Source organism: Patiria miniata, unplaced genomic scaffold, assembly GCF_015706575.1.
Source record: "Patiria miniata isolate m_02_andy unplaced genomic scaffold, ASM1570657v1 HiC_scaffold_9, whole genome shotgun sequence".
Taxonomy (NCBI): Eukaryota; Metazoa; Echinodermata; class Asteroidea; order Valvatida; family Asterinidae; genus Patiria; species Patiria miniata.
This window is the reverse complement of record NW_024037076.1, coordinates 13,436,011-13,463,735: the sequence shown is the minus strand read 5'-3', so window position 1 is coordinate 13,463,735 and position 27,725 is coordinate 13,436,011. Positions and strand designations below refer to the sequence as shown.

General features: G+C 44.9%; 1 protein-coding gene across 1 annotated transcript in view; it reads right to left on the bottom strand.

The window, feature by feature from the left end:
- The window catches only part of LOC119720871 (mucin-22-like), a 105,395-nt gene that overhangs the window by 69,220 nt on the left and 8,450 nt on the right, over positions 1-27,725 (bottom strand). The window contains exon 3 of the mRNA XM_038190737.1: positions 21,213-21,299. Within this exon, the coding sequence (XP_038046665.1) occupies positions 21,213-21,299 (87 nt within the window). The remainder of the gene's footprint in view (positions 1-21,212; positions 21,300-27,725) is intronic.

The following is a 27,725-nucleotide window of genomic DNA, read 5'->3' as shown; positions in this document are numbered from 1 at the left end:
CTTGTAGCTTCAGCTGTGGTTGTGGCACTACCAGTTGTGCTTTCCACAGCTGACGTCACATCAGCAGTTGTGGTCTCTGCAACAGGGGTGGCCACAGAACTTGAAGTCACTCCTGCAGTAGTGATTATCTCAGCAGTAGTTGTTTGGGCTGCTGAAGTGATTTCAACAGTAGTTGGCTCTGCAGCAGTGGTCTCAGCACCAGTGGTCACACCAGAAGTTGTAGTTACTTCAGCAACTGTGGTCTGAATAACTGTACTTGTAGCTTCAGCTGTGGTTGTGGCTCTACCAGTTGTGCTTTCTACAGCTGATGTCACATCAGCAGTTGTTATGTCTGCAACAGGGGTGGACACAGACTCTGTAGTCACTCCTGCAGTAGTGATTATCTCAGCAGTAGTTGTTTGGGCTGCTGAAGTGATTTCAACAGTAGTTGGCTCTGCAGCAGTGGTCTCAGCACCAGTGGTCACACCAGGAGTTGTTGTTACTTCAGCTACTGTGGTCTGAATAACTGTACTTGTAGCTTCAGCTGTGGTTGTGGCACTACCAGTTGTGCTTTCCACAGCTGATGTCACATCAGCAGTTGTTATGTCTGCAACAGGGGTGGCCACAGAACTTGAAGTCACTCCTGCAGTAGTGATTATCTCAGCAGTAGTTGTTTGGGCTGCTGAAGTGATTTCAACAGTAGTTGGCTCTGCAGCAGTTGTCTCAGCACCAGTGGTCACACCAGGAGTTGTTGTTACTTCAGCTACTGTGGTCTGAATAACTGTACTTGTAGCTTCAGCTGTGGTTGTGGCACTACCAGTTGTGCTTTCCACAGCTGATGTCACATCAGCAGTTGTTATGTCTGCAACAGGGGTGGCCACAGAACCTGAAGTCACTCCTGCAGTAGTGATTATCTCAGCAGTAGTTGTTTGGGCTGCTGAAGTGATTTCAACAGTAGTTGGCTCTGCAGCAGTGGTCTCAGCACCAGTGGTCACACCAGAAGTTGTTGTTACTTCAGCAACTGTGGTCTGAATAACTGTACTTGTAGCTTCAGCTGTGGTTGTGGCTCTACCAGTTGTGCTTTCTACAGCTGATGTCACATCAGCAGTTGTTATGTCTGCAACAGGGGTGGCCACAGACTCTGTGGTCACTCCTGCAGTAGTGATTATCTCAGCAGTAGTTGTTTGGGCTGCTGAAGTGATTTCAACAGTAGTTGGCTCTGCAGCAGTGGTCTCAGCATCAGTGGTCACACCAGAAGTTGTAGTTATTTCAGATTTTGTGGTCTGAATAACTGTACTTGTAGCTTCAGCTGTGGTTGTGGCTCTACCAGTTGTGCTTTCCACAGCTGACGTCACATCAGCAGTTGTTGTGTCTGCAACAGGGGTGGCCACAGAACTTGAGGTCACTCCTGCAGTAGTGATTATCTCAGCAGTAGTTGTTTGGGCTGCTGAAGTGATTCAACAGTAGTTGGCTCTGCAGCAGTGGTCTCAGCACCAGTGGTCACACCAGAAGTTGTAGTTATTTCAGATTTTGTGGTCTGAATAACTGTACTTGTAGCTTCAGCTGTGGTTGTGGCTCTACCAGTTGTGCTTTCCACAGCTGATGTCACATCAGCAGTTGTTGTGTCTGCAACAGGGGTGGACACAGACTCTGTAGTCACTCCTGCAGTAGTGATTATCTCAGCAGTAGTTGTTTGGGCTGCTGAAGTGATTTCAACAGTAGTTGGCTCTGCAGCAGTGGTCTCAGCACCAGTGGTCACACCAGGAGTTGTTGTTACTTCAGATACTGTGGTCTGAATAACTGTACTTGTAGCTTCAGCTGTGGTTGTGGCACTACCAGTTGTGCTTTCCACAGCTGACGTCACATCAGCAGTTGTGGTCTCTGCAACAGGGGTGGCCACAGAACTTGAAGTCACTCCTGCAGTAGTGATTATCTCAGCAGTAGTTGTTTGGGCTGCTGAAGTGATTTCAACAGTAGTTGGCTCTGCAGCAGTGGTCTCAGCACCAGTGGTCACACCAGAAGTTGTAGTTACTTCAGCAACTGTGGTCTGAATAACTGTACTTGTAGCTTCAGCTGTGGTTGTGGCTCTACCAGTTGTGCTTTCTACAGCTGATGTCACATCAGCAGTTGTTATGTCTGCAACAGGGGTGGACACAGACTCTGTAGTCACTCCTGCAGTAGTGATTATCTCAGCAGTAGTTGTTTGGGCTGCTGAAGTGATTTCAACAGTAGTTGGCTCTGCAGCAGTGGTCTCAGCACCAGTGGTCACACCAGGAGTTGTTGTTACTTCAGCTACTGTGGTCTGAATAACTGTACTTGTAGCTGCAGCTATGGTTGTGGCACTACCAGTTGTGCTTTCCACAGCTGATGTCACATCAGCAGTTGTTATGTCTGCAACAGGGGTGGCCACAGAACTTGAAGTCACTCCTGCAGTAGTGATTATCTCAGCAGTAGTTGTTTGGGCTGCTGAAGTGATTTCAACAGTAGTTGGCTCTGCAGCAGTGGTCTCAGCACCAGTGGTCACACCAGAAGTTGTTGTTACTTCAGTAACTGTGGTCTGAATAACTGTACTTGTAGCTTCAGCTGTGGTTGTGGCTCTACCAGTTGTGCTTTCTACAGCTGATGTCACATCAGCAGTTGTTATGTCTGCAACAGGGGTGGCCACAGACTCTGTGGTCACTCCTGCAGTAGTGATTATCTCAGCAGTAGTTGTTTGGGCTGCTGAAGTGATTTCAACAGTAGTTGGCTCTGCAGCAGTGGTCTCAGCATCAGTGGTCACACCAGAAGTTGTAGTTATTTCAGATTTTGTGGTCTGAATAACTGTACTTGTAGCTTCAGCTGTGGTTGTGGCTCTACCAGTTGTGCTTTCCACAGCTGACGTCACATCAGCAGTTGTTGTGTCTGCAACAGGGGTGGCCACAGAACTTGAGGTCACTCCTGCAGTAGTGATTATCTCAGCAGTAGTTGTTTGGGCTGCTGAAGTGATTTCAACAGTAGTTGGCTCTGCAGCAGTGGTCTCAGCACCAGTGGTCACACCAGAAGTTGTAGTTACTTCAGCAACTGTGGTCTGAATAACTGTACTTGTAGCTTCAGCTGTGGTTGTGGCTCTACCAGTTGTGCTTTCTACAGCTGATGTCACATCAGCAGTTGTTATGTCTGCAACAGGGGTGGACACAGACTCTGTAGTCACTCCTGCAGTAGTGATTATCTCAGCAGTAGTTGTTTGGGCTGCTGAAGTGATTTCAACAGTAGTTGGCTCTGCAGCAGTTGTCTCAGCACCAGTGGTCACACCAGGAGTTGTTGTTACTTCAGCTACTGTGGTCTGAATAACTGTACTTGTAGCTGCAGCTATGGTTGTGGCACTACCAGTTGTGCTTTCTACAGCTGATGTCACATCAGCAGTTGTTATGTCTGCAACAGGGGTGGCCACAGAACTTGAAGTCACTCCTGCAGTAGTGATTATCTCAGCAGTAGTTGTTTGGGCTGCTGAAGTGATTTCAACAGTAGTTGGCTCTGCAGCAGTGGTCTCAGCACCAGTGGTCACACCAGAAGTTGTTGTTACTTCAGCAACTGTGGTCTGAATAACTGTACTTGTAGCTTCAGCTGTGGTTGTGGCTCTACCAGTTGTGCTTTCTACAGCTGATGTCACATCAGCAGTTGTTATGTCTGCAACGGGGTGGCCACAGACTCTGTGGTCACTCCTGCAGTAGTGATTATCTCAGCAGTAGTTGTTTGGGCTGCTGAAGTGATTTCAACAGTAGTTGGCTCTGCAGCAGTGGTCTGAGCATCAGTGGTCACACCAGAAGTTGTAGTTATTTCAGATTTTGTGGTCTGAATAACTGTACTTGTAGCTTCAGCTGTGGTTGTGGCTCTACCAGTTGTGCTTTCCACAGCTGACGTCACATCAGCAGTTGTTGTGTCTGCAACAGGGGTGGCCACAGAACTTGAGGTCACTCCTGCAGTAGTGATTATCTCAGCAGTAGTTGTTTGGGCTGCTGAAGTGAATTCAACAGTAGTTGGCTCTGCAGCAGTGGTCTCAGCACCAGTGGTCACACCAGAAGTTGTAGTTATTTCAGATTTTGTGGTCTGAATAACTGTACTTGTAGCTTCAGCTGTGGTTGTGGCTCTACCAGTTGTGCTTTCCACAGCTGATGTCACATCAGCAGTTGTTGTGTCTGCAACAGGCGTGGACACAGACTCTGTAGTCACTCCTGCAGTAGTGATTATCTCAGCAGTAGTTGTTTGGGCTGCTGAAGTGATTTCAACAGTAGTTGGCTCTGCAGCAGTGGTCTCAGCACCAGTGGTCACACCAGCAGTTGTTGTTACTTCAGATACTGTGGTCTGAATAACTGTACTTGTAGCTTCAGCTGTGGTTGTGGCACTACCAGTTGTGCTTTCCACAGCTGACGTCACATCAGCAGTTGTGGTCTCTGCAACAGGGGTGGCCACAGAACTTGAAGTCAGTCCTGCAGTAGTGATTATCTCAGCAGTAGTTGTTTGGGCTGCTGAAGTGATTTCAACAGTAGTTGGCTCTGCAGTAGTGGTCTCAGCACCAGTGGTCACACCAGAAGTTGTAGTTACTTCAGATACTGTGGTCTGAATAACTGTACTTGTAGCTTCAGCTGTGGTTGTGGCTCTACCAGTTGTGCTTTCTACAGCTGATGTCACATCAGCAGTTGTTATGTCTGCAACAGGGGTGGACACAGACTCTGTAGTCACTCCTGCAGTAGTGATTATCTCAGCAGTAGTTGTTTGGGCTGCTGAAGTGATTTCAACAGTAGTTGGCTCTGCAGCAGTTGTCTCAGCACCAGTGGTCACACCAGGAGTTGTTGTAGCTTCAGCTATGGTTGTGGCACTACCAGTTGTGCTTTCCACAGCTGATGTCACATCAGCAGTTGTTATGTCTGCAACAGGGGTGGCCACAGAACTTGAAGTCAGTCCTGCAGTAGTGATTATCTCAGCAGTAGTTGTTTGGGCTGCTGAAGTGATTTCAACAGTAGTTGGCTCTGCAGCAGTTGTCTCAGCACCAGTGGTCACACCAGGAGTTGTTGTAGCTTCAGCTATGGTTGTGGCACTACCAGTTGTGCTTTCCACAGCTGATGTCACATCAGCAGTTGTTATGTCTGCAACAGGGGTGGCCACAGAACTTGAAGTCACTCCTGCAGTAGTGATTATCTCAGCAGTAGTTGTTTGGGCTGCTGAAGTGATTTCAACAGTAGTTGGCTCTGCAGCAGTGGTCTGAGCATCAGTGGTCACACCAGAAGTTGTAGTTATTTCAGATTTTGTGGTCTGAATAACTGTACTTGTAGCTTCAGCTGTGGTTGTGGCTCTACCAGTTGTGCTTTCCACAGCTGACGTCACATCAGCAGTTGTTGTGTCTGCAACAGGGGTGGCCACAGAACTTGAGGTCACTCCTGCAGTAGTGATTATCTCAGCAGTAGTTGTTTGGGCTGCTGAAGTGAATTCAACAGTAGTTGGCTCTGCAGCAGTGGTCTCAGCACCAGTGGTCACACCAGAAGTTGTAGTTATTTCAGATTTTGTGGTCTGAATAACTGTACTTGTAGCTTCAGCTGTGGTTGTGGCTCTACCAGTTGTGCTTTCCACAGCTGAGGTCACATCAGCAGTTGTTGTGTCTGCAAGAGGCGTGGACACAGACTCTGTAGTCACTCCTGCAGTAGTGATTATCTCAGCAGTAGTTGTTTGGGCTGCTGAAGTGATTTCAACAGTAGTTGGCTCTGCAGCAGTGGTCTCAGCACCAGTGGTCACACCAGGAGTTGTTGTTACTTCAGATACTGTGGTCTGAATAACTGTACTTGTAGCTTCAGCTGTGGTTGTGGCACTACCAGTTGTGCTTTCCACAGCTGACGTCACATCAGCTGTTGTGGTCTCTGCAACAGGGGTGGCCACAGAACTTGAAGTCACTCCTGCAGTAGTGATTATCTCAGCAGTAGTTGTTTGGGCTGCTGAAGTGATTTCAACAGTAGTTGGCTCTGCAGCAGTGGTCTCAGCACCAGTGGTCACACCAGAAGTTGAAGTTACTTCAGCAACTGTGGTCTGAATAACTGTACTTGTAGCTTCAGCTGTGGTTGTGGCTCTACCAGTTGTGCTTTCTACAGCTGATGTCACATCAGCAGTTGTTATGTCTGCAACAGGGGTGGACACAGACTCTGTAGTCACTCCTGCAGTAGTGATTATCTCAGCAGTAGTTGTTTGGGCTGCTGAAGTGATTTCAACAGTAGTTGGCTCTGCAGCAGTGGTCTCAGCACCAGTGGTCACACCAGGAGTTGTTGTTACTTCAGCTACTGTGGTCTGAATAACTGTACTTGTAGCTGCAGCTATGGTTGTGGCACTACCAGTTGTGCTTTCCACAGCTGATGTCACATCAGCAGTTGTTATGTCTGCAACAGGGGTGGCCACAGAACTTGAAGTCACTCCTGCAGTAGTGATTATCTCAGCAGTAGTTGTTTGGGCTGCTGAAGTGATTTCAACAGTAGTTGGCTCTGCAGCAGTGGTCTCAGCACCAGTGGTCACACCAGAAGTTGTTGTTACTTCAGTAACTGTGGTCTGAATAACTGTACTTGTAGCTTCAGCTATGGTTGTGGCTCTACCAGTTGTGCTTTCTACAGCTGATGTCACATCAGCAGTTGTTATGTCTGCAACAGGGGTGGCCACAGACTCTGTGGTCACTCCTGCAGTAGTGATTATCTCAGCAGTAGTTGTTTGGGCTGCTGAAGTGATTTCAACAGTAGTTGGCTCTGAAGCAGTTGTCTCAGCACCAGTGGTCACACTAGGAGTTGTTGTTACTTCAGCTACTGTGGTCTGAATAACTGTACTTGTAGCTGCAGCTATGGTTGTGGCACTACCAGTTGTGCTTTCCACAGCTGATGTCACATCAGCAGTTGTTATGTCTGCAACAGGGGTGGCCACAGAACTTGAAGTCAGTCCTGCAGTAGTGATTATCTCAGCAGTAGTTGTTTGGGCTGCTGAAGTGATTTCAACAGTAGTTGGCTCTGCAGCAGTGGTCTCAGCACCAGTGGTCACACCAGAAGTTGTTGTTACTTCAGCAACTGTGGTCTGAATAACTGTACTTGTAGCTTCAGCTGTGGTTGTGGCTCTACCAGTTGTGCTTTCTACAGCTGATGTCACATCAGCAGTTGTTATGTCTGCAACAGGGGTGGCCACAGAACTTGAAGTCACTCCTGCAGTAGTGATTATCTCAGCAGTAGTTGTTTGGGCTGCTGAAGTGATTTCAACAGTAGTTGGCTCTGCAGCAGTGGTCTCAGCACCAGTGGTCACACCAGAAGTTGTTGTTACTTCAGTAACTGTGGTCTGAATAACTGTACTTGTAGCTTCAGCTGTGGTTGTGGCTCTACCAGTTGTGCTTTCCACAGCTGATGTCACATCAGCAGTTGTTGTGTCTGCAACAGGCGTGGACACAGACTCTGTAGTCACTCCTGCAGTAGTGATTATCTCAGCAGTAGTTGTTTGGGCTGCTGAAGTGATTTCAACAGTAGTTGGCTCTGCAGCAGTGGTCTCAGCACCAGTGGTCACACCAGCAGTTGTTGTTACTTCAGATACTGTGGTCTGAATAACTGTACTTGTAGCTTCAGCTGTGGTTGTGGCACTATCAGTTGTGCTTTCCACAGCTGACGTCACATCAGCAGTTGTGGTCTCTGCAACAGGGGTGGCCACAGAACTTGAAGTCACTCCTGCAGTAGTGATTATCTCAGCAGTAGTTGTTTGGGCTGCTGAAGTGATTTCAACAGTAGTTGGCTCTGCAGCAGTGGTCTCAGCACCAGTGGTCATACCAGAAGTTGTAGTTAATTCAGCAACTGTGGTCTGAATAACTGTACTTGTAGCTTCAGCTGTGGTTGTGGCTCTACCAGTTGTGCTTTCTACAGCTGATGTCACATCAGCAGTTGTTATGTCTGCAACAGGGGTGGACACAGACTCTGTAGTCACTCCTGCAGTAGTGATTATCTCAGCAGTAGTTGTTTGGGCTGCTGAAGTGATTTCAACAGTAGTTGGCTCTGCAGCAGTTGTCTCAGCACCAGTGGTCACACCAGGAGTTGTTGTAGCTTCAGCTATGGTTGTGGCACTACCAGTTGTGCTTTCCACAGCTGATGTCACATCAGCAGTTGTTATGTCTGCAACAGGGGTGGCCACAGAACTTGAAGTCAGTCCTGCAGTAGTGATTATCTCAGCAGTAGTTGTTTGGGCTGCTGAAGTGATTTCAACAGTAGTTGGCTCTGCAGCAGTTGTCTCAGCACCAGTGGTCACACCAGGAGTTGTTGTAGCTTCAGCTATGGTTGTGGCACTACCAGTTGTGCTTTCCACAGCTGATGTCACATCAGCAGTTGTTATGTCTGCAACAGGGGTGGCCACAGAACTTGAAGTCAGTCCTGCAGTAGTGATTATCTCAGCAGTAGTTGTTTGGGCTGCTGAAGTGATTTCAACAGTAGTTGGCTCTGCAGCAGTGGTCTGAGCATCAGTGGTCACACCAGAAGTTGTAGTTATTTCAGATTTTGTGGTCTGAATAACTGTACTTGTAGCTTCAGCTGTGGTTGTGGCTCTACCAGTTGTGCTTTCCACAGCTGACGTCACATCAGCAGTTGTTGTGTCTGCAACAGGGGTGGCCACAGAACTTGAGGTCACTCCTGCAGTAGTGATTATCTCAGCAGTAGTTGTTTGGGCTGCTGAAGTGATTTCAACAGTAGTTGGCTCTGCAGCAGTGGTCTCAGCTCCAGTGGTCATACCAGAAGTTGTAGTTACTTCAGCAACTGTGGTCTGAATAACTGTACTTGTAGCTTCAGCTGTGGTTGTGGCTCTACCAGTTGTGCTTTCTACAGCTGATGTCACATCAGCAGTTGTTATGTCTGCAACGGGGGTGGCCACAGACTCTGTGGTCACTCCTGCAGTAGTGATTATCTCAGCAGTAGTTGTTTGGGCTGCTGAAGTGATTTCAACAGTAGTTGGCTCTGCAGCAGTTGTCTCAGCACCAGTGGTCACACTAGGAGTTGTTGTTACTTCAGCTACTGTGGTCTGAATAACTGTACTTGTAGCTGCAGCTATGGTTGTGGCACTACCAGTTGTGCTTTCCACAGCTGATGTCACATCAGCAGTTGTTATGTCTGCAACAGGGGTGGCCACAGAACTTGAAGTCAGTCCTGCAGTAGTGATTATCTCAGCAGTAGTTGTTTGGGCTGCTGAAGTGATTTCAACAGTAGTTGGCTCTGCAGCAGTGGTCTCAGCACCAGTGGTCACACCAGAAGTTGTTGTTACTTCAGCAACTGTGGTCTGAATAACTGTACTTGTAGCTTCAGCTGTGGTTGTGGCTCTACCAGTTGTGCTTTCTACAGCTGATGTCACATCAGCAGTTGTTATGTCTGCAACGGGGGTGGCCACAGACTCTGTGGTCACTCCTGCAGTAGTGATAATCTCAGCAGTAGTTGTTTGGGCTGCTGAAGTGATTTCAACAGTAGTTGGCTCTGCAGCAGTGGTCTGAGCATCAGTGGTCACACCAGAAGTTGTAGTTATTTCAGATTTTGTGGTCTGAATAACTGTACTTGTAGCTTCAGCTGTGGTTGTGGCTCTACCAGTTGTGCTTTCCACAGCTGATGTCACATCAGCAGTTGTTGTGTCTGCAACAGGGGTGGCCACAGAACTTGAGGTCACTCCTGCAGTAGTGATTATCTCAGCAGTAGTTGTTTGGGCTGCTGAAGTGAATTCAACAGTAGTTGGCTCTGCAGCAGTGGTCTCAGCACCAGTGGTCACACCAGAAGTTGTAGTTATTTCAGATTTTGTGGTCTGAATAACTGTACTTGTAGCTTCAGCTGTGGTTGTGGCTCTACCAGTTGTGCTTTCCACAGCTGATGTCACATCAGCAGTTGTTGTGTCTGCAACAGGCGTGGACACAGACTCTGTAGTCACTCCTGCAGTAGTGATTATCTCAGCAGTAGTTGTTTGGGCTGCTGAAGTGATTTCAACAGTAGTTGGCTCTGCAGCAGTGGTCTCAGCACCAGTGGTCACACCAGGAGTTGTTGTTACTTCAGATACTGTGGTCTGAATAACTGTACTTGTAGCTTCAGCTGTGGTTGTGGCACTATCAGTTGTGCTTTCCACAGCTGACGTCACATCAGCAGTTGTGGTCTCTGCAACAGGGGTGGCCACAGAACTTGAAGTCACTCCTGCAGTAGTGATTATCTCAGCAGTAGTTGTTTGGGCTGCTGAAGTGATTTCAACAGTAGTTGGCTCTGCAGCAGTGGTCTCAGCACCAGTGGTCATACCAGAAGTTGTAGTTACTTCAGCAACTGTGGTCTGAATAACTGTACTTGTAGCTTCAGCTGTGGTTGTGGCTCTACCAGTTGTGCTTTCTACAGCTGATGTCACATCAGCAGTTGTTAGGTCTGCAACAGGGGTGGACACAGACTCTGTAGTCACTCCTGCAGTAGTGATTATCTCAGCAGTAGTTGTTTGGGCTGCTGAAGTGATTTCAACAGTAGTTGGCTCTGCAGCAGTTGTCTCAGCACCAGTGGTCACACCAGGAGTTGTTGTAGCTTCAGCTATGGTTGTGGCACTACCAGTTGTGCTTTCCACAGCTGATGTCACATCAGCAGTTGTTATGTCTGCAACAGGGGTGGCCACAGAACTTGAAGTCAGTCCTGCAGTAGTGATTATCTCAGCAGTAGTTGTTTGGGCTGCTGAAGTGATTTCAACAGTAGTTGGCTCTGCAGCAGTGGTCTCAGCACCAGTGGTCACACCAGAAGTTGTAGTTACTTCAGCAACTGTGGTCTGAATAACTGTACTTGTAGCTTCAGCTGTGGTTGTGGTTCTACCAGTTGTGCTTTCTACAGCTGATGTCACATCAGCAGTTGTTATGTCTGCAACAGGGGTGGCCACAGACTCTGTGGTCACTCCTGCAGTAGTGATTATCTCAGCAGTAGTTGTTTGGGCTGATGAAGTGATTTCAACAGTAGTTGGCTCTGCAGCAGTGGTCTGAGCATCAGTGGACACACCAGAAGTTGTAGTTATTTCAGATTTTGTGGTCTGAATAACTGTACTTGTAGCTTCAGCTGTGGTTGTGGCTCTAGCAGTTGTGCTTTCCACAGCTGACGTCACATCAGCAGTTGTTGTGTCTGCAACAGGGGTGGCCACAGAACTTGAGGTCACTCCTGCAGTAGTGATTATCTCAGCAGAAGTTGTTTGGGCTGCTGAAGTGAATTCAACAGTAGTTGGCTCTGCAGCAGTGGTCTCAGCACCAGTGGTCACACCAGAAGTTGTAGTTATTTCAGATTTTGTGGTCTGAATAACTGTACTTGTAGCTTCAGCTGTGGTTGTGGCTCTACCAGTTGTGCTTTCCACAGCTGATGTCACATCAGTAGTTGTTGTGTCTGCAACAGGCGTGGACACAGACTCTGTAGTCACTCCTGCAGTAGTGATTATCTCAGCAGTAGTTGTTTGGGCTGCTGAAGTGATTTCAACAGTAGTTGGCTCTGCAGCAGTGGTCTCAGCACCAGTGGTCACACCAGGAGTTGTTGTTACTTCAGATACTGTGGTCTGAATAACTGTACTTGTAGCTTCAGCTGTGGTTGTGGCACTATCAGTTGTGCTTTCCACAGCTGACGTCACATCAGCAGTTGTGGTCTCTGCAACAGGGGTGGCCACAGAACTTGAAGTCACTCCTGCAGTAGTGATTATCTCAGCAGTAGTTGTTTGGGCTGCTGAAGTGATTTCAACAGTAGTTGGCTCTGCAGCAGTGGTCTCAGCACCAGTGGTCACACCAGAAGTTGTAGTTACTTCAGCAACTGTGGTCTGAATAACTGTACTTGTAGCTTCAGCTGTGGTTGTGGCTCTACCAGTTGTGCTTTCTACAGCTGATGTCACATCAGCAGTTGTTATGTCTGCAACAGGGGTGGACACAGACTCTGTAGTCACTCCTGCAGTAGTGATTATCTCAGCAGTAGTTGTTTGGGCTGCTGAAGTGATTTCAACAGTAGTTGGCTCTGCAGCAGTGGTCTCAGCACCAGTGGTCACACCAGGAGTTGTTGTTACTTCAGATACTGTGGTCTGAATAACTGTACTTGTAGCATCAGCTGTGGTTGTGGCACTACCAGTTGTGCTTTCCACAGCTGACGTCAAATCAGCAGTTGTGGTCTCTGCAACAGAGGTGGCCACAGAACTTGAAGTCACTCCTACAGTAGTGATTATCTCAGCAGTAGTTGTTTGGGCTGCTGAAGTGATTTCAACAGTAGTTGGCTCTGCAGCAGTGGTCTCAGCACCAGTGGTCACACCAGACGTTGTTGTTACTTCAGCAACTGTGGTCTGAATAACTGTACTTGTAGCTTCAGCTGTGGTTGTGGCTCTACTAGTTGTGCTTTCTACAGCTGATGTCACATCAGCAGTTGTTATGTCTGTAACAGGGGTGGACACAGACTCTGTGGTCACTCCTGCAGTAGTGATGATCTCAGCAGTAGTTGTTTGGGCTGCTGAAGTTATTTCAACAGTAGTTGGCTCTGCACCAGTTGTCTCAGCACCAGTGGTCACACCAGGAGTTGTTGTTACTTCAGCTACAGTGGTCTGAATAACTGTACTTGTAGCTTCAGCTATGGTTGTGGCACTACCAGTTGTGCTTTCCACAGCTGATGTCACATCAGCAGTTGTTATGTCTGCAACAGGGGTGGGCACAGAACTTGAAGTCAGTCCTGCAGTAGTGATTATCTCAGCAGTAGTTGTTTGGGCTGCTGAAGTGATTTCAACAGTAGTTGGCACTGCAGCAGTGGTCTCAGCACCAGTGGTCACACCAGGAGTTGTAGTTACTTCAGATACTGTGGTCTGAACAACTGTACTTGTAGCTTCAGCTGTGGTTGTGACACTACCAGTTGTGCTTTCCACAGCTGATGTCACATCAGCAGTTGTTGTGTCCGCAGCAGGGGTGGACACAGACTCTGTGGTCACTCCTGCAGTAGTGATTATCTCAGCAGTAGTTGTTTGGGCTGCTGAAGTGATTTCAACAGTAGTTGTCTCTGCAGCAGTGGTCTGAGCATCAGTGGTCACACCAGAAGTTGTAGTTATTTCAGATTTTGTGGTCTGAATAACTGTACTTGTAGCTTCAGCTGTGGTTGTGGCACTACCAGTTGTGCTTTCGACAGCTAATGTCACATCAGCAGTTGTTAAGTCTGCAACAGGGGTGGCCACAGAACTTGAAGTCACTCCTGCAATAGTGATTATCTCAGCAGTAGTTGTTTGGGCTGCTGAAGTGATTTCAACAGTAGTTGGCACTGCAGCAGTGGTCTCAGCACCAGTGGTCACACCAGGAGTTGTAGTTACTTCAGATACTGTGGTCTGAACAACTGTACTTGTAGCTTCAGCTGTGGTTGTGGCACTACCAGTTGTGCTTTCCACAGCTGATGTCACATCAGCAGTTGTTGTGTCTGCAGCAGGGGTGGACTCAGACTCTGTGGTCACTCCTGCAGTAGTGATTATCTCAGCAGTAGTTGTTTGGGCTGCTGAAGTGATTTCAACAGTAGATGGCTCTGCTGCAGTGGTCCCAGCACCAGTGGTCACACCAGGAGTTGTAGTTACTTCAGATACTGTGGTCTGAATAACTGTACTTGTAGCTTCAATTGTGGTTGTGGCACTACCAGTTCTGCTTTCCACAGCTGATGTCACATCAGAAGTTGTTGTGTCTGCAGCAGGGGTGGCCACAGACTCTGTAGTCAATCCTGCAGTAGTGATTATCTCAGCAGTAGTTGTTTGGGCTGCTGAAGTGATTTCAACAGTAGTTGGCTCTGCAGCAGTGGTCTGAGCATCAGTGGTCACACCAGAAGTTGTAGTCATTTCAGATATTGTGGTCTGAATAACTGTACTTGTAGCTTCAGCTGTGGTTGTGGCTCTACCAGTTGTGATTTCCACAGCTGATGTCACATCAGCAGTTGTGGTCTCTGCAACAGGGGTGGCCACAGAACTTGAAGTCACTCCTGCAGTAGTGATTATCTCAGCAGTAGTTGTTTGGGCTGCTGAAGTGATTTCAACAGTAGTTGGCTCTGCAGCAGTGGTCTCAGCACCAGTGGTCACACCAAGAGTTGTTGTTACTTCAGATACTGTGGTCTGAATAACTGTACTTGTAGCTTCAGCTGTGGTTGTGGCACTACCAGTTGTGCTTTCCACAGCTGACGTCAAATCAGCAGTTGTGGTCTCTGCAACAGGGGTGGCCACAGAACTTGAAGTAACTCCTGCAGTAGTAATTATCTCAGCAGTAGTTGTTTGGGCTGCTGAAGTGATTTCAACAGTAGTTGGCTCTGCAGCAGTGGTCTCAGCACCAGTGGTCACACCAGAAGTTGTAGTTACTTCAGATATTGTGGCCTGAGTAACTGTACTTGTAGCTTCAGTTGTGGTTGTGGCTCTACCAGTTGTGCTTTCCACAGCTGACGTCACATCAGCAGTTGTTGTGTCTGCAACAGGGGTGGCCACAGAAATTGAAGTCACTCCTGCAGTAGTGATTATCTCAGCAGTAGTTGTTTGGGCTGCTGAAGTGAATTGATTAGTAGTTAGCTCTGCAGCAGTTGTCTCAGCACCAGTGGTCACACCAGGCGTTGTTGTTACTTCAGCTACAGTGGTCTGAATAACTGTACTTGTAGCTTCAGCTATGGTTGTGGCACTACCAGTTGTGCTTTCCACAGCTGATGTCACATCAGCAGTTGTTATGTCTGCAACAGGGGTGGCCACAGAACTTAAGGTCAGTCCTGCAGTAGTGATTATCTCAGCAGTAGTTGTTTGGGCTGCTGAAGTGATTTCAACAGTAGTTGGCACTGCAGCAGTGGTCTCAGCACCAGTGGTCACACCAGGAGTTGTAGTTACTTCAGATACTGTGGTCTGAACAACTGTTCTTGTAGCTTCAGCTGTGGTTGTGACACTACCAGTTGTGCTTTCCACAGCTGATGTCACATCAGCAGTTGTTGTGTCTGCAGCAGGGGTGGACACAGACTTTGTGGTCACTCCTGCAGTAGTGATTATCTCAGCAGTAGTTGTTTGGGCTGCTGAAGTGATTTCAACAGTAGTTGGCTCTGCAGCAGTGGTCTGAGCATCAGTGGTCACACCAGAAGTTGTAGTTATTTCAGATTTTGTGGTCTGAATAACTGTACTTGTAGCTTCAGCTGTGGTTGTGGCACTACCAGTTGTGCTTTCGACAGCTGATGTCACATCAGCAGTTGTTAAGTCTGCAACAGGGGTGGCCACAGTACTTGAAGTCACTCCTGCAGTAGTGATTATCTCAGCAGTAGTTGTTTGGGCAGCTGAAGTGATTTCAACAGTAGTTGTCTCTGCAGCAGTGGTCTGAGCATCAGTGGTCACACCAGAAGTTGTAGTTATTTCAGATTTTGTGGTCTGAATAACTGTACTTGTAGCTTCAGCTGTGGTTGTGGCTCTACCAGTTGTGCTTTCCACAGCTGACGTCACATCAGCAGTTGTGTCTGCAACAGGGGTGGCCACAGAACTTGAAGTCACTCCTGCAGTAGTGATTATCTCCGCAGTAGTTGTTTGGGCTGCTGAAGTGAATTCAACAGTAGTTGGCTCTGCAGCAGTGGTCTCAGCACCAGTGGTCACACTAGAAGTTGTAGTTATTGCAGATTTTGTGGTCTGAATAACTGTACTTGTAGCTTCAGCTGTGGTTGTGGCTCTACCAGTTGTGCTTTCCACAGCTGATGTCACATCAGCAGTTGTTGTGTCTGCAACAGGCGTGGACACAGACTCTGTAGTCACTCCTGCAGTAGTGATTATCTCAGCAGTAGTTGTTTGGGCTGCTGAAGTGATTTCAACAGTAGTTGTGCTTTCCACAGCTGATGTCACATCAGCAGTTGTTATGTCTGCAACAGGGGTGGCCACAGAACTTGAAGTCACTCCTGCAGTAGTAATTATCTCAGCAGTAGTTGTTTGGGCTGATGAAGTGAATTCAACAGTAGTTGGCTCTGCAGCAGTGGTCTCAGCACCAGTGGTCACACCAGGAGTTGTAGTTACTTCAGCTACTGTGGTCTGAACAACTGTACTTGTAGCTTCAGCTGTGGTTGCGACTCTACCAGTTGTGCTTTCTACAGCTGATGTCACATCAGCAGTTGTTGTGTCTGCAACAGGCGTGGACACAGACTCTGTAGTCACTCCTGCAGTAGTGATTATCTCAGCAGTAGTTGTTTGGGCTGCTGAAGTGATTTCAACAGTAGTTGGCTCTGCAGCAGTGGTCTCAGCACCAGTGGTCACACCAGGAGTTGTTGTTACTTCAGATACTGTGGTCTGAATAACTGTACTTGTAGCTTCAGCTGTGGTTGTGGCACTACCAGTTGTGCTTTCCACAGCTGACGTTAAATCAGCAGTTGTGGTCTCTGCAACAGGGGTGGCCACAGAACTTGAAGTCACTCCTGCAGTAGTGATTATCTCAGCAGTAGTTGTTTGGGCTGCTGAAGTGATTTCAACAGTAGTTGGCTCTGCAGCAGTGGTCTCAGCACCAGTGGTCACACCAAGAGTTGTTGTTACTTCAGATACTGTGGTCTGAATAACTGTACTTGTAGCTTCAGCTGTGGTTGTGGCACTACCAGTTGTGCTTTCCACAGCTGACGTCAAATCAGCAGTTGTGGTCTCTGCAACAGGGGTGGCCACAGAACTTGAAGTAACTCCTGCAGTAGTAATTATCTCAGCAGTAGTTGTTTGGGCTGCTGAAGTGATTTCAACAGTAGTTGGCTCTGCAGCAGTGGTCTCAGCACCAGTGGTCACACCAGAAGTTGTAGTTACTTCAGATATTGTGGCCTGAGTAACTGTACTTGTAGCTTCAGTTGTGGTTGTGGCTCTACCAGTTGTGCTTTCCACAGCTGACGTCACATCAGCAGTTGTTGTGTCTGCAACAGGGGTGGCCACAGAAATTGAAGTCACTCCTGCAGTAGTGATTATCTCAGCAGTAGTTGTTTGGGCTGCTGAAGTGAATTGATTAGTAGTTAGCTCTGCAGCAGTTGTCTCAGCACCAGTGGTCACACCAGGCGTTGTTGTTACTTCAGCTACAGTGGTCTGAATAACTGTACTTGTAGCTTCAGCTATGGTTGTGGCACTACCAGTTGTGCTTTCCACAGCTGATGTCACATCAGCAGTTGTTATGTCTGCAACAGGGGTGGCCACAGAACTTGAAGTCAGTCCTGCAGTAGTGATTATCTCAGCAGTAGTTGTTTGGGCTGCTGAAGTGATTTCAACAGTAGTTGGCACTGCAGCAGTGGTCTCAGCACCAGTGGTCACACCAGGAGTTGTAGTTACTTCAGATACTGTGGTCTGAACAACTGTTCTTGTAGCTTCAGCTGTGGTTGTGACACTACCAGTTGTGCTTTCCACAGCTGATGTCACATCAGCAGTTGTTGTGTCTGCAGCAGGGGTGGACACAGACTTTGTGGTCACTCCTGCAGTAGTGATTATCTCAGCAGTAGTTGTTTGGGCTGCTGAAGTGATTTCAACAGTAGTTGGCTCTGCAGCAGTGGTCTGAGCATCAGTGGTCACACCAGAAGTTGTAGTTATTTCAGATTTTGTGGTCTGAATAACTGTACTTGTAGCTTCAGCTGTGGTTGTGGCACTACCAGTTGTGCTTTCGACAGCTAATGTCACATCAGCAGTTGTTAAGTCTGCAACAGGGGTGGACACAGAACTTGAAGTCACTCCTGCAGTAGTGATTATCTCAGCAGAAGTTGTTTGGGCTGCTGAAGTGATTTCAACAGTAGTTGGCACTGCAGCAGTGGTCTCAGCACCAGTGGTCACACCAGGAGTTGTAGTTACTTCAGATACTGTGGTCTGAACAACTGTACTTGTAGCTTCAGCTGTGGTTGTGGCACTACCAGTTGTGCTTTCCACAGCTGATGTCACATCAGCAGTTGTTGTGTCTGCAGCAGGGGTGGACTCAGACTCTGTGGTCACTCCTGCAGTAGTGATTATCTCAGCAGTAGTTGTTTGGGCTGCTGAAGTGATTTCAACAGTAGATGGCTCTGCAGCAGTGGTCCCAGCACCAGTGGTCACACCAGGAGTTGTAGTTACTTCAGATACTGTGGTCTGACCAACTGTACTTGTAGCTTCAATTGTGGTTGTGGCACTACCAGTTCTGCTTTCCACAGCTGATGTCACATCAGCAGTTGTTGTGTCTGCAGCAGGGGTGGCCACAGACTCTGTAGTCAATCCTGCAGTAGTGATTATCTCAGCAGAAGTTGTTTGGGCTGCTGAAGTGATTTCAACAGTAGTTGGCTCTGCAGCAGTGGTCTGAGCATCAGTGGTCACACCAGAAGTTGTAGTTATTTCAGATATTGTGGTCTGAATAACTGTACTTGTAGCTTCAGCTGTGGTTGTGGCTCTACCAGTTCTGCTTTCCACAGCTGACGTCACATCAGCAGCTGTTGTGCCTGCAACAGGGGTGGCCACAGAACTTGAAGTCACTCCTGCAGTAGTGATTATCTCAGCAGTAGTTGTTTGGGCTGCTGAAGTGATTTCAACAGTAGTTGGCACTGCAGCAGTGGTCTCAGCACCAGTGGTCACACCAGGAGTTGTAGTTACTTCAGATACTGTGGTCTGAACAACTGTACTTGTAGCTTCAGCTGTGGTTGTGGCACTACCAGTTGTGCTTTCCACAGCTGATGTCACATCAGCAGTTGTGTCTGCAGCAGGGGTGGACACAGACTCTGTGGTCACTCCTGCAGTAGTGATTATCTCAGCAGTAGTTGTTTGGGCTGCTGAAGTGATTTCAACAGTAGTTGGCTCTGCAGCAGTGGTCTGAGCATCAGTGGTCACACCAGAAGTTGGAGTTATTTCAGATTTTGTGGTCTGAATAACTGTACTTGTAGCTTCAGCTGTGGTTGTGGCTCTACCAGTTGTGCTTTCCACAGCTGACGTCACATCAGCAGTTGTGTCTGCAACAGGTGTGGCCACAGAACTTGAAGTCACTCCTGCAGTAGTGATTATCTCAGCAGTAGTTGTTTGGGCTGCTGAAGTGAATTCAACAGTAGTTGGCTCTGCAGCAGTGGTCTCAGCACCAGTGGTCACACTAGAAGTTGTAGTTATTTCAGATTTTGTGGTCTGAATAACTGTACTTGTAGCTTCAGCTGTGGTTGTGGCTCTACCAGTTGTGCTTTCCACAGCTGATGTCACATCAGCAGTTGTTGTGTCTGCAACAGGCGTGGACACAGACTCTGTAGTCACTCCTGCAGTAGTGATTATCTCAGCAGTAGTTGTTTGGGCTGCTGAAGTGATTTCAACAGTAGTTGGCTCTGCAGCAGTGGTCTCAGCACCAGTGGTCACACCAGGAGTTGTTGTTACTTCAGATACTGTGGTCTGAATAACTGTACTTGTAGCTTCAGCTATGGTTGTGGCACTACCAGTTGTGCTTTCCACAGCTGACGTCACATCAGCAGTTGTGGTCTCTGCAACAGGGGTGGCCACAGAACTTGAAATCACTCCTGCAGTAGTGATTATCTCAGCAGTAGTTGTTTGGGCTGCTGAAGTGATTTCAACAGTAGTTGGCTCTGCAGCAGTGGTCTCAGCACCAGTGGTCACACCAGGAGTTGTAGTTACTTCAGATACTGTGGTCTGAACAACTGTACTTGTAGCTTCAGCTGTGGTTGTGGCACTACCAGTTGTGCTTTCCACAGCTGATGTCACATCAGCAGTTGTTATGTCTGCAACAGGGGTGGCCACAGAACTTGATGTCAGTCCTGCAGTAGTGATTATCTCAGCAGTAGTTGTTTGGGCTGCTGAAGTGATTTCAACAGTAGTTGGCACTGCAGCAGTGGTCTCAGCACCAGTGGTCACACCAGGAGTTGTAGTTACTTCAGATACTGTGGTCTGAACAACTGTACTTGTAGCTTCAGCTGTGGTTGTGGCACTACCAGTTGTGCTTTCCACAGCCGATGTCACATCAGCAGTTGTTGTGTCTGCAGCAGGGGTGGACACAGACTCTGTGGTCACTCCTGCAGTAGTGATTATCTTAGCAGTAGTTGTTTGGCCTGCTGAAGTGATTTCAACAGTAGTTGGCTCTGCAGCAGTGGTCTGAGCATCAGTGGTCACACCAGAAGTTGTAGTTATTTCAGATTTTGTGGTCTGAATAACTGTACTTGTAGCTTCAGCTGTGGTTGTGGCTCTACCAGTTGTGCTTTCCACAGCTGACGTCACATCAGCAGTTGTTGTGTCTGCAACAGGGGTGGCCACAGAACTTGAAGTCACTCCTGCAGTAGTGATTATCTCAGCAGTAGTTGTTTGGGCTGATGAAGTGAATTCAACAGTAGTTGGCTCTGCAGCAGTGGTCTCAGCACCAGTGGTCACACCAGGAGTTGTAGTTACTTCAGCTACTGTGGTCTGAATAACTGTACTTGTAGCTTCAGCTGTGGTTGTGGCTCTACCAGTTGTGCTTTCTACAGCTGATGTCACATCAGCAGTTGTTGTGTCTGCAACAGGCGTGGACACAGACTCTGTAGTCACTCCTGCAGTAGTGATTATCTCAGCAGTAGTTGTTTGGGCTGCTGAAGTGATTTCAACAGTAGTTGGCTCTGCAGCAGTGGTCTCAGCACCAGTGGTCACACCAGGAGTTGTTGTTACTTCAGATACTGTGGTTTGAATAACTGTACTTGTAGCTTCAGCTGTGGTTGTGGCACTACCAGTTGTGCTTTCCACAGCTGACGTCAAATCAGCAGTTGTGGTCTCTGCAACAGGGGTGGCCACAGAACTTGAAGTCACTCCTGCAGTAGTGATTATCTCAGCAGTAGTTGTTTGGGCTGCTGAAGTGATTTCAACAGTAGTTGGCTCTGCAGCAGTGGTCTCAGCACCAGTGGTCACACCAGAAGTTGTAGTTACTTCAGATATTGTGGCCTGAGTAACTGTACTTGTAGCTTCAGTTGTGGTTGTGGCTCTACCAGTTGTGCTTTCCACAGCTGACGTCACATCAGCAGTTGTTGTGTCTGCAACAGGGGTGGCCACAGAACTTGAAGTCACTCCTGCAGTAGTGATTATCTCAGCAGTAGTTGTTTGGGCTGCTGAAGTGAATTGATTAGTAGTTGGTTCTGCAGCAGTGGTCTCAGCACCAGTGGTCACACCAGGAGTTGTAGTTACTTCAGCTACTGTGGTCTGAATAACTGTACTTGTAGCTTCAGCTGTGGTTGTGGCTCTACCAGTTCTGCTTCCTACAGCTGACGTCACATCAGCAGTTGTTGTGTCTGCAACAGGGGTGGCCACAGAACTTGAAGTGGTGCTTTTCATAGCTGTGGTGACATCAGCAATTGTTGTCTCAGAAACAGTAGCGATTTTCAAAGAGGCTGAGGAGGTGTCTGCAGTAGGAAATAAACACAAAAGACAAAAATCTTCCTTCAATCATAAAATATCACAGCAAATGTAACAAAATGTAACACGTTGGTAAATATTTGTTTTTGGAGTTTGTTCTTGCCGAAAGTGTTTGCCTCTCGTTCGATATTTTAGGGTGCTTTTCAATAAATTTGAAATAAAAATTGGGCACATCTGGTAGTCCTATATGGAAACATTGTTTCATTACAATGTTCTGCTCTTTGAACATTCGTCTCAATTTGGTTGGAATACATCGTATTATAGTATACCCTTTTTTGAATTAGTATATTTACCACTGTAGTCTGCCCCATTGTTTATGGGGATATTTTCATAAAGAATGTTACAACCCGACGCTGCTTTTTTCTTCATAGTTCCATAAATGATGACATGAATCTGACTGAGAAGCATTCCAATTTTGTTAGGAAATACTTAGAAAATGTTCTTGACTTTGTACACAACCGCTGAAGTAGCATCAGGGTTGTCAAGCAAGTGTCAACGGTTGTCTAGGGTTGTCAAGCGTCAAGTTTGTCAAGCAAGTGTCAAGCTTTTAAAACTATTTTCTCTAACATGACTAAGCTGCATTTCACAAAAGAAGGCACCTTAGTAATATTTATTGTTTATATAGGTTTTCCCTGCCAAGTTAGCAGATTTGGCGGCCAAATTGGTGACCAATCACTCATTTTCGCACGAATTTGAATGCACGTTGAGATCAACATTCAATTAGCTAAAAACACTAATCAATTTAACATTTGAAGCATACGATTTCACATTTTAATCATGCAATTTTAACAACAGGGCATTCAAATTACAATTGCACAAACGAGCATCCAAATTCGCCGGAGCTTCCAGCTGTGTAAGTTTGGTCATTCAAATTCACCATTAAGCACGCATTTGTGAAAAGTAAGCAAATGAATTCGAAATAGGTTTATGTCATTCCATTGTTTGTTAGAATTAGATGGAGTGCCTTTGTTCCGATTTGGAAGTATGGATATAAAACCCCGTCTCCAACAAGATTCTGCCAATACTCTGATCACCAAGCACAACTTAGCTTGAAGCACTAGAAATATTAACATGGCAGCTCATGGGCGTTACATGAGAATTTCAAATGTAGATGCACGGCAAGAGATCGATGGCTAACAGACCTGCAGGAGACAGTATCCTCATCATTCTAAAATTAGGAGAGACAAAAAGGACTCTAAGATGATTAAACATCTAAAAAGTTAAAGAGATATAAACAAATATATATAACGAAGATCACAATTGAAAACAGCAGATCAAAAACCCAAAGATAAAGAATTAAGAACATATAGATTTATGTGAACACGATAAAAAGAAGGGAAAACATCAGCTAAGTCTACTGTTGCCTATAGGTTTGTTGTTTCATATATACGTTTAGTTATGCCTCCTTTTTGTTTAGTTTGTTTGCATTTTTACTTCTTTAGAATAAAGAGACAGATAGTAGACACTTTGAAAAAAAAATGAAACGGAAAAGCAGAAATGATAAAAAGGTGCAAGAAATAAAAAGACTCACGTCGTATGCCTTCATTTTATTTTAATTTTTTTGAATGCAAAAAGTGCTAAATAGAATGCACGGAAATGAAAAAGAAATCAAGAATCTCATGCAAATAACCCTTGACCAAACTGACTGCTAAATTGAATGATCACTTAAACCGAATGACATAACTTCAATTTTCATAGGATGAGTTAAACATGAAAATGTCAGGTCTTTAAACGAATTTGAGCGCCTGAAATCTAATACGAACCACGGGAATGACAGCAGGGCGCTACTCCGCTTCAAATTGGCCACTATCAAGATGAATTCGAATGCTATTTTTGGTAAATTTATATATTTACATATATTTGGTAAATCGTATTTTTTTGTTTAATCTGTGTAAAGTTATTTGGGACGTCAGTGCTGCAGAAGAACTCTTTTATTATTATCATTATTATTACAGGAAATAGTACCTTCAGGAGACATTCCTACAGACTTGTGCACAACAACTCCTAACTTTACTGACCCCTAATCCTCACTTAACCTTAACCTACCCTCATCAAACTTAGACAAGAATTATGTCTCCCTAATTTACCTTGTCTCCCTAACAGTTTTGGGGTTGATCACGAAAGCATGAATAAGCGTCCGCCCAAAATGTTTTTGCATTTTCTTGTCATTTAGCCCTTGTAGATCAATAATCCAGCGGTCGCCACCTTGGCATCCTTGAACATTGGTTTTGAACAATTTATATGCAAATTAACTACCGCGATAAGGTAAAATATATGTTTTCTATATCTATATATATATATAGTCACTTATAATTTCATACGGTGACCGGTTGTGCTTACTTTTGCGGCATTAGGGCGACCACCGTCTTTATGGCGTCATTTTGCCGGTCGTCATAACGCCAGGCATGCAACTGGGAATTTAGGAAAAAACGAGGAAATTCCAAACCACACAAGACTTGTACAGTGTTTTTCCATTTGTAATGGCATTCATGAGGAGTAAAAAAAGAGGAAATCAGCGGATCCGAGGAAAAGTTGCATGCCTGTGAACGCAAAAGTACTAGATAGCCAAAGAATGTTATTGTTGCAAATTGGCTTAATCAATGTCTCTTGGTCCAAAACGTAAAAATACCAAATTTTGTTTGGGTCGGATAAGGTAAAATTGGGATAGGTCATATTAAAGTTTTGTAAATTTTGTACACATGTCTATGGAGCGGTCGGCCCAATATATCTATAAATAGTGCATTAAAGCCACATCTACAATGATTACGTCTATATTTTATGTATATTTTGCAAATTAGCACCCACCATTATAATAAATAATTATTGCATCTATTTTCTCCACAAGAATTTGTCCAATGGTATCAAACAAGGTGTCTAAACCCATGTTTCTAGGGTCACCGAATTCATTAAAGCCATTTCTACCATGATACTGTGTATTTTATGCACAATATGCAAATAAGCATCCACCAATCTCAGAAATAATTATAACATGTGTCTTTTTTCCTACTATATATATACATCATTTATGCATAATATGCAAATTAGTATCCGCTATTAGCAAAAATATTTATTCATATACATGTACAATTATCTTTGAAAAATATCATCCAAACTTATCAACCGAGGTGTCTAGATTCATCTTTTTTTAAGAGTCAATGATGAACCCTGCGTGGTTACAATGAACTGTGCGATGCAATCTTTAATCCTTTGGCTCCCAGGAGAATAAAGTACTCATGAGTCTCCATTACCAGGAGCATTTGGAAACATCATTGTGTAGCACCTCGTACTTCATGCATGGTGGACAGAGCCCATTGCTTGCCCAGCAAATGTAAACAATATGTGAACTTCCAAACCGCCTGCATGTTTATTACCCTTGATGTGTTTACCAAGATTATGCAACCCGACACGCGCAAATACAATCTATGTATTTAGGAACTAGTTCAATGCCCGTGAAACATCTCTTAAAGATTTTTTTCACGGAGAAATGGACTTTTAATGAATTTTTAAGGGATGAAGATGTTCATAGTGGGAAGTGGCGTCGACTTTGGGTGCCAAAAGGAGCTTTTGGCGACAAAAGGAGCCCATGGGAGTGAAAGGGTTAATGATAGGTAATTATTCACATTGTCAAAAAATTGTTCTTCAACTTTATTAAACTGACCATTATGTAGCATTTGCTGGAGAATGTTATAGTTCCCTTGCAGATGTGTCAGCGCACGTCTGTTGTGTTTTAAAACAGAGGGCACATACATGATACAAAAACTCCGTCAAACATATTTCCACAAACATTTCCTCTCAACGTCAATGTTTTCTGAAAATCAAATTTATAAAAAAATAGACAAGATAGAACTGCACTCTGTTCAGCACCTCCCCCTTTCAATCAAAACCACGTGAAAATAACTTACGAGCAAGGGACAGAACGCAATGACGGACAGGTACTGCAAGTACATTTTAAACCAAAAGGCCACACTTTCAATGCATTTATTTTAAACAACGCCAAACTGCACACCCGGGGTGAAGTTTTGACACAAAAGTTCGCGTTATTACCCAAAACTATATTTTTTTTCTAACGAAAACCGTTGTTTTCCTTTGTTTTTGTTTCACTTTTTAAATCTGGCATGATTGGGCTTTCGTACGTAGGTAAACATGTGTGGTGAAGAAATGTTTGTTTTACGGTGTAGGCTAATTGTTTGTCTCCTAATAACAGCTCAAGATATTTAGGATGCACTGTATTTAAAATAATGATTTCAGCTTATCTGAATATTTTTGAATAAAATATGCTACTTTTTTTGGTATGTAGGTAGCTTCTTTAATCAGTGACCTTTAAAATATGGATTTGATTCCACCAGCCTTGAGCAAATTCCTGCGGAGATATATAGAAAGAAGTTAAGTTTCTAGTAATGAAGGATGTAAATTTGCATTATATGCTGAAATTATTTACAGTATCAATGTCCGTATATGCTTTAATGAATTTGATGACCCTAAAAACATGGGGTTAGACACTTTGTTGGATACAATGGAACAACTTCCTGTAGAGATATAGATACAAGTTACATTTCTGATAACGGCGGATGCTTACTTGAATATTATGTATAAAAAACACATTATCGTTTCAAAAATGGTATTACATGTATTGAATTTGATGACCTTACAACATGACCTTGGTCACCTCAGTGGATACAACTGGACAAATTCCTGCGGGAGAAAATATGGACAGATGTGCTATTATTTCTGATGATAGCGAGGGCTTATTTGCATAATATGCAGTTGCATAATATGCATAAAATACAAAATAATTGTAAAAATGACTTTAATGCATTAGTTGACCCTAAAAACATGGGTTTAGACACCTCGTTTGATACGATATGACAAAGTCTTGCTGAGACATAAATTACAGGAAAACTTTAGATAATGGCGGATGCTTATTCGCATATTATGCATACAATACATAAATTAGTTAATGAAAATGGCTTTCGTGAAGTTGTTGACCCCAAACATGGTCTAGGCACCCCGATTGATAAGTTTTAAACAAAATCCTGCAGAAATATATAGAATACTTGTTTTCAAAAAATGCTCAAGGATGCCAAGGTGTCACCCGCCAGAATATTGATCTAAGAGGTACAAATGACACGAAAATGCAAAAAACATTTTGTTCGGACCCTAATTCACGGTCCACCTCCATATTGGGGTTTTAAACCCGGACTATAAGGTATAACTTTTGATGATAATATGTTTTCCCTAGGGTATATTACATGAATTATACTTATTATTATTAACAACACAATTCAGTAATCAGTTGTAGGCACTCCACACTTGTGAAAAGGGTCTTGACCTTTTAAGTTTGACATTTACTTCATAATTATTACCAAAATACTGTTATTACTAGTTGACAAAGGCAACAAGTATCATTGATCCGATGTCCCATTGGTCCGAAGTCCCATTGGTCCGAAGTCCCATTGGTCTGACGCCCCATAGGATGAGGGTTTAAGGTTAGGGTTAGGGTCAGTCAACCTGAACCAGTGGAACTATGTATTATGTTTCATCAGACCAATGGAACGTCTGACCAATGGAACGTCGGACCAATGGTACTTAAGACCAATGAGACGTTGGACCAATGGGACTTCGGACCAATGGTACTTCGAACTACCGAGACTCAATTTGACAAAAAGTATTACTCATCAAAAAGGAGATGTGCTTAGGATACAATGTACACGGTGAGTAAAAAAAAAAAAAAAAAAATGTTGGGAACATTGTTTTAGTGAAGTTCTGCACATAGCACTTTCAAAATCTAGGATATGGAAGCCAAATTCATAAACTTTCTTTTAGTACAAAGAATCATTCATATCACTCATGTACCTTTCAAGTTACGGAATTTTAAACACAACCACAGTATTAAAGTTCTGTCCACGGATCACAAAAATTAAGCGTTCCTTCAGCAAAACAAAACAAAAATCACAAAGGCATGTCTGTGAATTGTTTTTGTTTTGCTGAAAGAACGCACACCTTTTTTTGTGATCCGTGGACAAAACTTTAAGCCGGTGGTGATGTTCAAAATGCTGTAACTCGAAAAGTACATGGGTAATTCTAATAATTCTTGTACTTAAAGAAAGCTTATAAATTGGGCTTTCATATCCTAGATTTTGAAAGTGCTTCATGCAGAATTTCACTAAAACAATAGTCCCGACATTCAGGTTTCGTTTTGGTTTATTTTTTACTCACCCTGTATATGTTGGGAGCAATCCAGAAAAAAATCTCAATCCATGAAGCCATTTTAGTCTGCAATCAGAACTCCATAAATGATATTTATATGTTACTTTATCACTGAATGAAAATAGCCCCAAACACTACATGCTTGTTTAAAAAAAAAGATATTCGTAATACAAATTCTGGTCAAAGAAGAAAGAAACATTTTCATG